The sequence below is a fragment of the Schistosoma mansoni genome, chromosome W (genome assembly GCF_000237925.1).
Source record: "Schistosoma mansoni strain Puerto Rico chromosome W, complete genome".
NCBI classification, from domain to species: Eukaryota; Metazoa; Platyhelminthes; class Trematoda; order Strigeidida; family Schistosomatidae; genus Schistosoma; species Schistosoma mansoni.
This window is the reverse complement of record NC_031502.1, coordinates 31774723-31788149: the sequence shown is the minus strand read 5'-3', so window position 1 is coordinate 31788149 and position 13427 is coordinate 31774723. Positions and strand designations below refer to the sequence as shown.

The 13427-nt window shown below is 32.2% G+C and overlaps 1 protein-coding gene and 1 non-coding gene across 2 annotated transcripts in view; both read left to right on the top strand.

Moving 5' to 3' along the window:
- Nucleotides 1-3185, top strand: part of Smp_162500 (drug efflux protein-related) — a gene marked incomplete at both ends in the record, with an annotated part of 12465 nt that extends 9280 nt beyond the window's left edge. Inside the window, 2 exons of the mRNA XM_018789389.1 lie at nucleotides 2210-2416; nucleotides 3155-3185. Of these exons, the coding sequence (XP_018654837.1) occupies nucleotides 2210-2416; nucleotides 3155-3185 (238 nt within the window). The remainder of the gene's footprint in view (nucleotides 1-2209; nucleotides 2417-3154) is intronic.
- A 3693-nt stretch (nucleotides 3186-6878) lies between these two features.
- Nucleotides 6879-6949, top strand: Smp_tRNA_00684_Pseudo_TTG.1.1. Its single transcript has one exon. It is a non-coding gene (tRNA).
- The last annotated feature ends 6478 nt before the right edge of the window (nucleotides 6950-13427 follow it).

Here is a 13427-nt window from a genome sequence, read left to right as displayed (position 1 = left end):
TAGACCATCATGAAAAACTTGATGGTCTAGCTTCAATTGACTCATGATTTCAACTATATAAAATTACTAAAATCTTCACAAAACACCCATTCTGAAAAATCTTTGATTATTAAGTTTTTTTTCAAACTAAAGAATATAGTACCTTATGACAGAAATCATAACATCACGTATACCATAACAACAGTATACATATAGAAGAAAAATAGTACTGAACGAGGTAAATAATGTTGAATTCAAAGGACAGATATATTTATATGAGTATATTAATACATTAAATAGGAATAATATATTTGTAAAATCTCAGCGAATGAATTTGAAGTAAATCCAACGTTTCGCTAGGCAATTTGGTCCAAGCTTTTTTAAGGAAATATATTATTCCTATTTAATGTCTTACATCAACTCGGCGCCCAAATACTGTGAAACTATTCGCTTTAATTTAGACGAAAGTTCTTATATATTGAGTATAGTATTGATTGAAATGTTAATTACCATAAGTGAAAATAATAACTTAAAAATCCAAAACAGATGAACTTTGGAGGCTGTCTGTTAATGAAATTCATAAGAATTTTATTTATTGATTACTTTCATCTTCGTTTACCATCATTAAGGGAAAAAACCAAATAATGTACAGCTATTCATTATTCAATAAAGTTTAACTTACAAATATAGAATGATAAAATTACTAGAAAAGCTTAGGAACCATATCTAACATTCAATTAGAAGACTTATCAGTGGTGGTGGGGGAAACTAAAATGAATATTTCTTTGGAGCAACTAGAAGCCTATATGGTGCATCAAGAGAAGAGGTTTGAACAGTCTAAAATCAGAATCATGGAAGCTCTTATGTAGAAAATGTATCTATCCCAGAGAAACCCTGCTTCTGGCGAATTACAAATTCAAATTGTTTTTTTCCATAAATCATAATCTATGTAAAATATTAGACTGGTTTACATGTTCAAGCTTAAACTATTGAGTTTACTACAGTCATATTATTTTATCATTCAATATTCTCTATTTATTATTCCGAAATAGTGAGAAGTGGAAGCTGATGAAACTTAACTGTAGGTTAATTTCCTCTCCAACAAAATCATGAATAATTAACTAATGAAGAATTCAAGATTATAATTTCAAAATACTTTTGTTCAAGACTACAGAATTAACTTAAATATTCACTCATTTAGGCAACTAAATGATCGTTAATGCTTTATGTTGAGTTAAACTTTTCCCAGTGAACATTGTTTCTTACTACAGATATGTGAAACTCTGGAAAAATTGATGATTAACTTATCTAAACCTGATTCGTCCATTGGATTAACGTAAAATCACTCTATAATCAAAAAGAGAGTTAGGTTTTGCTGGGGTTTATGTAATCATTAAAAATAAATAGTTGGTACTGCAGCAAACGAGAACACAGATAGGAAAACCGATTGTATTTAAATACAAAATTACAAAACCTCTTGGTAAAATATGAGAACCACACACTGAATACTTCATTTGTCATTTACATTCTGTTTGATTCTTCCAGTCCAAAATTCTTTTTATTTTCATTTCTATTCTCTTTAAATTGATCTCCTTACCCTCCTGTTTCCATCTTTTCCACTTCCGACCGGTGTTAAATACTAGTTATTTTTGTCGACATAAATAGCATACACCACCGTACTAGTAGAATAGTTTGATCAGATTACCGTCATCAAATGCTAAGTTTTTTACGAGAAGTATAGATTGAGTATGTAATATCAATGATACCTTAATAATCATTGATTTATGTATTTACATTTATATTTTCTTGGTTTCAATTATTAAGATTATTTATGTATTCGTTTAAAAATTTCGATAATACACTAGTTTAGAATTCAAGCGTAGGTATTTTGCATATTTATTTTTCATATTTGTTGGTTGGTATGTTTATTATCTATCAAGTAACTGATACTTTCTTTCTTATAATAGATGTTACTCCTTCCAATTGATATATCTCATTATTTAGTAAGGTGTGTGTTTATGGAAACTGCTGATTAAAATAAATAATGAACGAATATTTATATAAAATGTACATTTGGATGAAGGGAATAAATCTGTAATAGGCTTACACTTTAATCAGTTATATGTCACTTTCATTAAACATTACAATGATATTTTTAACATGTTTTTATAAGTGTTCTGTACTATGGTACTTATTCTATTCCAATATTTCTATCTATCTATTCATTTAGTGGTATAACAGAAGCATGCTCAGCATTATTATCTATAATAATTGTAAATATACTAGCAAGAATTCAATTATCTCAATCAACACGTTTGAATAATAAAGACAATCATGAATCGACTGATGATAATGATGATAAACTGGCTGAAAATAAAATCAATTTTACGTTTCAAAAAACATTATTCAATTTACTTATATTTGCATTAAGTTTAATGTTATTAAATAGAATTTTAATGACAATAGCCTACTTATTCTCATCATTTACAGCTAATATGATTGTTTATATTGGTAAGTATTGTAATTTTATTGAATTAATGTATTTTTAATAGCTGAGTTAATTGAAGCTAGACCACTATGAAAAACCTGAAAGCCCTGGACGGCCGTTTCGTCCAATTGTGGGACTCCTTAGCAGTGCGCAACCACGATCACGCCTCGCGAGATTCCAATCCAGCACCTATCAGTCTCGCGCGCGAGCGCTTAACCTCTAGAACCACTGGACTGACATCCAACGGTGGTAATGTCTAACTTCAACCAATCCACGAAATTGAGCGACACATTCATCGTTGTCCTCAGTGAGTTATGATCTCACAACAGACCTGGTTGAACTCCACTGGTCACTGCTTCTCATTAGGACTCTAGGAAATACCTCTTGAAGCCAGTCACTAGTGGACATATGTTGATTAATATCAGAAGGGGTTTTTGTGGATATTATATTAATTTTAATAGTTGAGATCATGAATCAGTTGAAGCTAGACCACCATGGGAAACCTAGAAGTTAGACATTGATAGATTCATGATGTTGATTAACAATGCTTAGATAACTTGATAAAATTATTCACTAACACTCAATAGTTTTATGAAAATTTAATTAGTAGCTATATAGTCAAGGCTCAGTGCCAACTAAATAACTGTGAAATCATGCTAAATATCTTATGTATTATTACATTTACAGGCTTAGTTCCAAAACTAGCGAAGAATATTAATTTCCCTTTATTGCGTACACTGATCACCAATTGGAGTGGGACTCAGAGAAAAGGCAAGTTACATCTGTATGCATAATTTTCAAATGATTGTTACGTTTTCTGTAAACTTTTATTATCAAACATCATAAATAACAGATATAGACAAAATCAAACTCTAAAGAGTATTATCCAAGTTTCTTATTGTCATGATACATTTTATAACAATAATAAGCAACACTGGATCAAACAATTAGACAAAATTTCAATGAGCTATAGGTCTTTCAATATCCATGCAATCTTCTCAAAAACCATAAATATGTTCCCTACGTTAATGATATCTAATGATACCAATCAACTTATTTTGATACATTTTTTATGATACCCAAAGGTTCATAGTAAATTTCAAATAACTTTGTACTAACACTATAGGAGACCACTAAGTGATATCATTTTCTATTTTTAAAAAAATGCAACTCAGCTAATTTTCTGTGGATGAAGATAGCAGTAAACCAATTCACTGTCCTATCACCTATTTATTAGCTATGAAATAGTCAATGTTGCGATTAGAAATCTAAACTTATCATATTTTATTACAAGTACATATTTTAATAACATGGGAATAGGGATAAAGCTAGTGGGTGATGTGATCATGGATATGATAAACAAGAGTTAATAAAGATAATTAAGAAAAATAGGAAAAATGCTCTCTGACTTGATGATTTTGTAACAACCTTAAACTTGACCAGATTGCTTGCATGTCATTACTTTTTAAGTGTCATATGAGATATTGGTGAGACTATAATTTATGGACGACGTTTGAGCGATGCTAAAGTGACCTAGAGGAAGTCCACCTACTTATTAGGGTTAAATGAAGGTTTATGAAGCTGTATAAAGAATAAGAATTATGATTTACAGTTAATGAGTAGGGTTGGAAATTATATTTAGGGTTTTCATCATGAACTGACATCAGCTAAAATCACAAAACGCTATTTAGCCAAATAAATGAATGAATTTTGGGCCGAAATCCAGGTCCTGTTATCCTGAATCTGATTGGTTCGTACATAAATTTTAATCTCACTGAAATATTCAATTTAACGGAGACATTATGTCAAATCTGATCAACATACAAAGTGCTTTCAAACTGGAAAAATTATTGATCTATGATTTTAACAATTATTAATAATAATCATATTTATTATCCCTTGAAGGTTTAATTCTTTCATTCGCTTCCTTCATATCAAGAATCGGTCTATTAATTAGTGTAAGCGCTTTACCTTTGGTATATTCAGCTACTCTTTCATACTTTCCTGGTGCTGTATTTTTGGTATGCGCATCAATGCTATTTGTTGCAATATGTGCAGCAATGTAAGTAAAACTTCTATTTCTATTATTCTAACATTTTGTGATTGAGGAAAGAAATCATGATTTCACACTTCATAGTCTTAAACACAGAAATTTTAAATTTATTCACTTAATGATACTCCCTATTCAGTTGGAATAATGATTCGATGATGAGTATCTAATAAAGTGTCGTTTAATAGTTCTACCTCAGTAAATTCCTCGTGTAAAGACAGGGAAAAACTTACAAACAAGATGAACTTCAAATATTATCCCCTTTTAATAAAAAATCTAGTACAGTGAGTATTTCGTAGTAAAAAATGTATTAGATGAAAATCAACCGAAAAATATTTGAGGACATGTCCAATTAGTTGTTTAGGGGAAGCTTTGGAATTATATGTATCATATCGAAGACATGATGATAGATTTATTCATAATCAAATTATAGTATTTTAAAGATTACTAATATGTTGATTCGAAGTATATTGAAGCATTTGAAAATTAATCTATAATTAAATGATTACCGATAAATAAACTGTAATTATTAGGCTTTAATCTAGAAGCATTGCAGCTGGTCTAAAAGCGTTCGACCACTTGTGCTTTTTGGACAATAACTGATCTCTCAAATATTGGTAGAAATTCCCGTCTGCTGCTTCGATAAATGACACATACCGTTGGAAGCTATAATACATTGTAAAGCATATTTCGATTTACCTTTCCACATTTCTTGTTAGCATAAGACGGTAGAACATTTGAAGAAGATCAGATCGTAGCCTCTACGAATACGATGAATGGGTTAATTCTAAAGAAAGGAAAGCTTACCCTCTTGATGACATTTCGAAGCAGGTGCACGCGGCACAAAAGGTGGTGTGAATTGGGATACACCTGCGTTATGGCAGCAGCTATAGCAGGTGAATCATCGGTAACATTACCGATAACCTCTCTATTGTTACTCATTTGGCGGAAGAACGAGAGGAAACTGGACAGCAAAGTCGATGTTTCGCGACTTATAAATGCAATACAAACAGGTATTGCCATGAAATTCATATCCAGAGCCACCACGTGATACAGAAACATATTTTCATTATTGGTTTTGTATGTCCCATCAAAACCAACAACATCTAAAAACCTATTGCACAGATTAATCTGGTCTGCTGTAGCGAAGAAGAAGTACAACAGACTATGATCTGCATCCAATTGATAATCACAAAGGCCACCAAGTGACGTTATGTGATTTTTCAATTTACCGTAGTCACCTACAGTTAATAGTATAAATATGCACATTGCTTACCAGGAAGGTTGGCCTGTGAGAACACTTTGTGACGCAGATTGAAAACATCTTAAGCAGTAAGACGTTTCCCATAGGATTGGTACGTGTAGTGTATCACATTGAATGCTGATGTTCCAGTTATCAACAGTGGCTTCACTGTTTCCAATTCCGCCGCCGTTAATTGGCGCATCCATGTGTTACAGTCGTACCTCAGGGAATTGCACTCGTGATTGTGATGCACATTCCCACGAACAACAGTCCAATAACCTTCAAGAAACTTACAAAAGATGAAGGCCGGACATTGTGTGTCCATTGAAGTCCTCAATGAACAATATAATAACACTAATCAAATTACCTCCTTCGTCTAATCGGCTGCGAAGAACCGCTTGGTGTTTTATAGTTCTTTCTCCAACATACAAATTTAATATACGGCTTCCGATCTCCATGGAACTGAGAATCTCTCACCGCATAATGGCAGTACGTTGCTATTTTATAAGTTCTAATGGCGCTCTTTAACGCTTCCAGTGATGGAAACGCTACCAGATACAATGTATTCAAAAATACATTTTCCGTTTCTGTGACTACGTGAGGAACAACAGAGCCTCTAATTTGCACGTTACTGACGTCCATATTGTGAAGAAAATTATCTATATCCATAAGTACAGAGCTTTTATACGAATTTCAAGAATTACATAACCAATTATAACGCATTTACAACTAGGAATTTCATTGGACGAAACGGATTGAAAAAAATTGGAAAATGGGATGAAAATTTTTTGATTAAGGGGGACAAAAAAAATTTATTAAAAAAAATCGACGTGATCCTAATGTTATTCTAACATATATACAGATTCAAGTTAACATTCTATATGAGTCATATCAACATTAACAATTTTATTCTATTTGGTTTGACAATCCTAAATTTACATGCTTTCAACTATGTACTCTGCCTTTATCCTGGTCATTTTTTTGATTTATTAATTTGGATATATAATTGTAGAACCTGAGGAGAATTTATCTAAAAGAATATTCTTCGTTCAAACATTAGCATTTATATTTCGTTGTTCATAAACTTCACCCCATCGCACAAGCAAGTGGCTATCAGGATTCAGTGGCCGAGTGGATAACGCGATGGCGTTTGAAGCGAGGGTACTGGGTTCGAGTCCCAGAGTGAACATCAACTCTGAGATGCAGGTACATCCAGCTGACGAGTCCCAAATAGGACGAAACACGCGTCCTGGATTCCACTGCTAGCCACTATCCATCTTTGCTTAAGTAGAGTATCAAAATGGCCAAAATCTAGAGTATCTAAGAGAAAAATGTGAAGTTATCTAATTAAGTACATTAATCAAAAGACATCTACTCCAATTAGTCTAATTTACAAGTCGATTATTTAACTTAAAAATAGAATCAAATATAAATGTACTAACTTTTGAGTTACCCATAAAAATTCATTATTGTAATTTGATTCAATTGTTGTTTTTCATTTAAAATTGATTTTAGTTCATTCCCATTTCTGGTGAAATACAAAAACATGAAGAACGTGAGGGTATAAAAAAAAGAATTAAAAATAAAAATTACTAGTTGTTTTACGAATTATGAAAGTCGTCAACATTCATTTACTTCCCTTTTATACATTATTGTATATTCAAAAGATGATATCCTAGTGTATATTTTTTTTATACTAAAAGGTATGAACCCATTTCATTATTTGATAGATTATATTATTGAAATTTCTCTAAATTAGCTTAATAATTGCACATACATATACTAAGGTTAATTGAAGCCTTAGCCATACGAAAATTCAAACCCCCTTTGTGCATTCAAAAATAGTTTGTTCTCACCTTAAACCTACCCTGGTAATATTAACTTATTATGCGGAGTGATTAGGTTTCGAATTGTTTTCACATTATTATTATCCTTGTCTACTCTTACCCCCGTCCCACATTTCCAGTCGAGTTGACCTTTTATTTCTATACATTGATGTTCTTAACAAGTATATGTGTGATCAGATTGTTCGAAATGTATTGCGCGTATACATCACATACTTCTGATAATCTTCGTCTTCTTACTACACTGTATCGAAATTTATCAAAGGGACTAATTGCTTTACATTGTTTGAATGAATGAAATGTTTAAAACTATGAATAATGATGTAAGAACCCTTCAAAATATATGTGTTTTTTTTTAATTTATTGTATTGCTGATCAAAAAAATAAGCGGTCATTTTGATAAACATGAATGATTGAAAGCGTGAGTCAATTAAAGCTAAACCACCAGGGAAAATCTGGAAGTACTGGACGGCCGTCTCGTCCTACTGTGGGACTACTCAGCAGTGAGCATCCTTGATCCCGCACTCGCGACATTCGAACCCAGGACCTACCAGTCTCGCGCCAGAGCACTTAACCCATAGACTACTGAGCCGGCATCTGATGGTGTTTATGTCTAACTCTAACCAATCCACGAAATTGAGCAACCGTTCACCAATTGTCTTCAGTGAGTTCCTATCTCACAACAGACGTGGTTTGAACTCCACTGATCACTGCTTATCACTAGAACTCCTGGATTTACCTCTCGAAGTCAGTCACTAGTGAGCATATGATTATTATTATCAGAAACATGAATAAATTGTCAATATGACAGTGAAATGCATTCATTATCATGAGTTGTAGTTTATTGATGTATCTGGATGAATTACGGTTAATACTATGGAGATTATAAATGTGAAAATAATAGAATCATGACACTTTATGAAAACATCTTATGAGTAGTATATAATTAGTCAAATAAATGATACTATTCTAACTGGTTAATATAACCAAAAAATTTAAACTAGATATTGGTATTTATTTACTTTAATAGAAAAAAGAATCATTTTGTTCAGTTTTCAAATACTTTTTGCTGTGTATCAGAACTCATTATTCCACTTGCAATCTTATTCTGTTGTCAGCCCAATATGTATTTTATTAGTCATACGTTTTAGTTAAGCTTATTATTTTAAGTAGTTATAGAAATCTGTTCAAGTTTAATAAAACAGAAGTACTGTAGACAGTATAAGGTTAAGACTGTAAGTCAAATGCCTTCCTTTAACCTAGTTTACATATTATATTTAAGAAATTTGTGCTTTTGATAGTCCTGGAACGCAAATTTAGGTTGGGTTATAAATATTTGAAATATTATTGATTACTAAAAACTATAATAATAGTTGAAGTAAAATATGTCAATAGTAACGTGTTTCGTTAAAGTGATTCTTTGTTCAATTAAAAGTAGTTCGTCGATCAATGAAACAAATCGTTAGATTGTGAGAATCATATTCACATGGATGGATCAAACAAAAGTAAGATTATCAGAAGGATGTTATGTGGAGATTATAGTAATTTGGTATAGTTGAAATCATGAGTCAATTGAAGCTAGACCACCATGGAAAACCTGGAAGCACTGGACGGCCGTTTCGTCCTATTTTGGAACTCCTCAACAGTGCGCATCCGCGATCTCGCCTCCAAAAATTCGAACCCAGCACCTATCAGTCTCGCGCGCGAGTGCTTAACAACTAGACTACTTAGCCGGCATCCAACGGTACTAATCTCTAAATTCAACCAAATTACGAGGTTGAGCAACCATTCACCAATGTCTTCAGTGAGTTGATATCTCCCAATAGACCTAGTTGAACTCCACTGGTTACTACTTCACACTAGAACTCCAGGAAATACCTCTTGATGCCAGTCACTAGTGAGCATATGATTAATTCAATAAATGATAAGTTATATTTATAACGTATTACAACTGAGTAAATTATACAGAAGATAAAAATCGGAGACTTTTAAAATTATAAAGTAATCTGTGAACCAAAAAAGTTTCCTGAATGAAGTCAGCCTACTCTCAAATAAATGAATCTTAAACTCTAAATACGACTAACATTCAATAATTTAAACTAATAGTAAAACATCTTATTATTAATTATGTTGCTCTTTTGAACCATCTGCCCACTAATATCCACAAAAACATTTGGAACTCGAAAATTACAAAATAACTGTCGTAATTTTATAATGGACATCCTAGGAACATTACCGACACATATGGTGCGATCATTTAAAATAGATAGCGACTGACATTGTCGATAATACTCCTTTGGTTTGTGAGATGTGACACGTGGAGGCAAATCATCTTGGATAAATTTAATTCGTTGTTGTAAAATTGGTTCACAATGAGCATGATCAGCAACTTGTTCAGCCGTCACTGGATGAATCTGTGTTGAATTCACCAATATTATGTTCACACTTCGTCAACTGATATAAAAGCAACGATAGCATTATATTCAGATTTATCATGAAGATGTACTGTATCAGCGGAATCAGATTCAAAAATATTCTGAGAACATATTGAATCGGAGGCATTTTATCTCTCTTTTGACATCGGATTACTTGTTGTTTCCCCATTAAGATACACTTAAGAACTATTGAAACCTTGGGATACTTTTTATTTTATAGTGTGGCTGACATTAAATTATGTCAAATAAACTAAACTACTTATTAATAAACAGTACAATCCCAAAGAAAATATATGTAAATACCTCTGATTCCGAAGATGATGAGGATATAAAGAAACATTGATTTAGTAGTTAATTTATTACAACAACTGAAAAACAATAACAATGACGATAAAAAACCTTAAATTCAGTTGCAATAACACAGATTGTTGTGCTTAGTATTGATTAGTTAAATTGGAAGATGACTTCTGGCATGATATCTACATGATAACTAATTAATATCAAACAGTAATGGATGATTGTTGTATACTAGTATGAGATACACTGGTAGTGCATAACTTTATTTTTAATCCTAATTGAGTACAGATTATTCCAACCTCTTATGAAAGAAAATAACTTCAAATCACTGATTTCGATTCATGCAGCTCATATACTTAAATTCAATCGATTTAAAATATTGAGTGGTGATTGCTCTATTTCAATGTCGAAATAGTGGAACACTACCAGTCATCAGCTCCCAGTATATCTGCAAGAATTCTCAATCACCGAATGGAATATGATAGATCATACTAAATTATCCTAGATTATCGAAAATTTACATAGAACGTAATTCATTTAAAAAGCAAACTTAGAGTGAGGCAACTTCATTTTTCGAAAACTTGGTTCTGAATATTGGATGGCACTAGTAAATCTAAAAGATGATTTATTTAGCACCCTAAATGAAACATTTAGATTTAGTTTAATTCGTTGATTCCATAAAAGATCACGTCCTAGTTAAACGAATTTCTATTTCTAGTTTACAGTATAATCACTCTCAAATGTAAAAACTATAAAACGGAGCTGGAAAGATTCCACTCTACTTTTAACCTTAGTCCTAACACTGCTCAAAATAAAAGCATAGTTTTCTATAAGTGGTTAAGTAGACACTACGCAGAATACGTAATTTCTTAAAAGATTACCTAGCGTACAACTTAAAAGTCACTGAGACTTGGAAGTCTGCATTCAGACTACTTCTGAGAAAAACAGAACGTATGAATACTTGAGTTCCAAGTCTGATATTGTATGAAAATTAGATAGCACTTTGCCATTGCTGTTGAAGTCGGACCTGGTAAATAGAATCGATTCACTTGTAACTGCAAAAAGTTCTGGATTCCATTTTGAGAACCAAAAAGTGACTTTGTTTAGCTTCATACTAATATGGTTTTCCATATGGCTAAATTCAGAAAACTTTTACCCATTCTCAAACAGTTTAAGACATCGTTTATATAAGCTATAAAGATCAAAGGGCCTAAAACACTATCTTTTTCACATCACTTGTAATCAGAGGAATCTTATAAGATCGAGTTTCTTAACTGTTTGATATCAATGACCGACAAAAGAATTAAGGTACCCAGACAAGGAATTGCTGATCCCATATAATGTGTTGATGATAATTAATCGTGTCGACTACCTCGGAAATACCAAAATTATACCACTGAGATCAGACGCCTAAGCTTACGTTCAGTAGAGACTAAGTTACAAAAGCCAAAGTAACAGCTCATGAAAGAACTTGTTTTATTGAGTATAAATTTCAAATTTTTGAACTAGTGTTATTTGCTGAAAACTCTTGATAATGGTTATTTGTGATACTGAAGAGAAATCATGCAACTTACAGTAACTTTTCTAAATGCATCTTATTTTACTGTGACACTTAACTGGTATGAATAAACCATTAAGGTTAGTGGTCCTGTAGGTTTCACAGGTGCATTGGAATATACGCACAAGGTAAGAGTACGTCTAGTATACCTACGAGACTATAGTTGGACTGTTATTAATGGGAATAGCATAGAGAATTATTTCTCGACCACTGCTTGTAAGGAAATCGGAACAATATCTTGAAATCAAACTACGTTGATAATGTTAACATTTCCTGGTAGGGTATGAACTCACTATGACCAATAGTAGAATGTCGCTTAGAGTTGTTCATCAATTCCAAAATAGTGAAAGTTTTCTGCTATACCTATGGCATCAAGATTTAAAACAGGAACATACATAAACGTATTAATAGTAGGATCCACAGTTGTCAAGGTGTCTTGAGCTCTGTGCACACAACCAAAGAGTAGACTGTAGCTAGAGGCGAAAACTAAAATCTGAATCGATTCTGGTACGCTACTGAGGACAGTCTTTAACCTTATTACCTGTTAGACAACCCGGGGTGCATATCAAACAGTCACACACATGTTTCCTTTCTCTTAATAACGATATATTAGGTTGTTCTGAATATTTAATCCTAACCAGTGAATTACATTATAAGCAATAACAGTTATTCAGTATCAGGTATGACAGCACTTTATTATTATTATTTACTCTAACTGTATTAAGGTAAACTTTTTCAGAGTAGAAACCTCTAACCATGAAAAGAACATTATGATGACAATACATTCCAGTGTTAATATCCAAACTAGGACTCCAATGAGCTGTTTACTTAATGATTAAAACTAAAGATACTGTGTTCGAGTCTCAATATGAATATCAACACCAAGATGCAAGTATATTCAGCTGATGAGTTCTAAATATGGTCAAACGTTAGTCCTGGATTCCATTTCTAGTTCCTATCTGACTTTGATAAAAAAAATGAAACTAAACTGCGATATCAAGGCAACTGACTCACGACGTAAGTATGTCAATAGAAACTGATCAACTATTATCTCCAGTAAGTAATATGTAAGTCTTTGTATATCTTATTATATAATTTACATGGATATGCTATAGATAAATCCCAGGATTCATACAATGTGTCACAATCATTCGGTAGGAAAAATTATCTTAAAACCAAACAACTTCTCACAAACGCCTAATACGATAATAATCTATTTTAAATGTTTACTTTTTAAGATATATTAAAAATTAGTGACCTATGTAGTCAGTTATATATGGGGTTGAGTGGATATGTTTCGATGAGATCATGCTATGTAACAAAATCATAATTAAAGCTAGAAAAAGTAGATCAATTATTCGAAATGATATTTTGTTAGAAGTCAATGTTTTTAATCTCTACAATGCTCAAGAGTTTCAAACTAAAACTGAATAACAATGTTTTCAGTCCTCTAATTATTAGAGTAACTTTTTTTAAAATAGATCAATTTTCTTTTCTGAATACATGGTTATTTGCCTCGAAATGCCCTGGTAC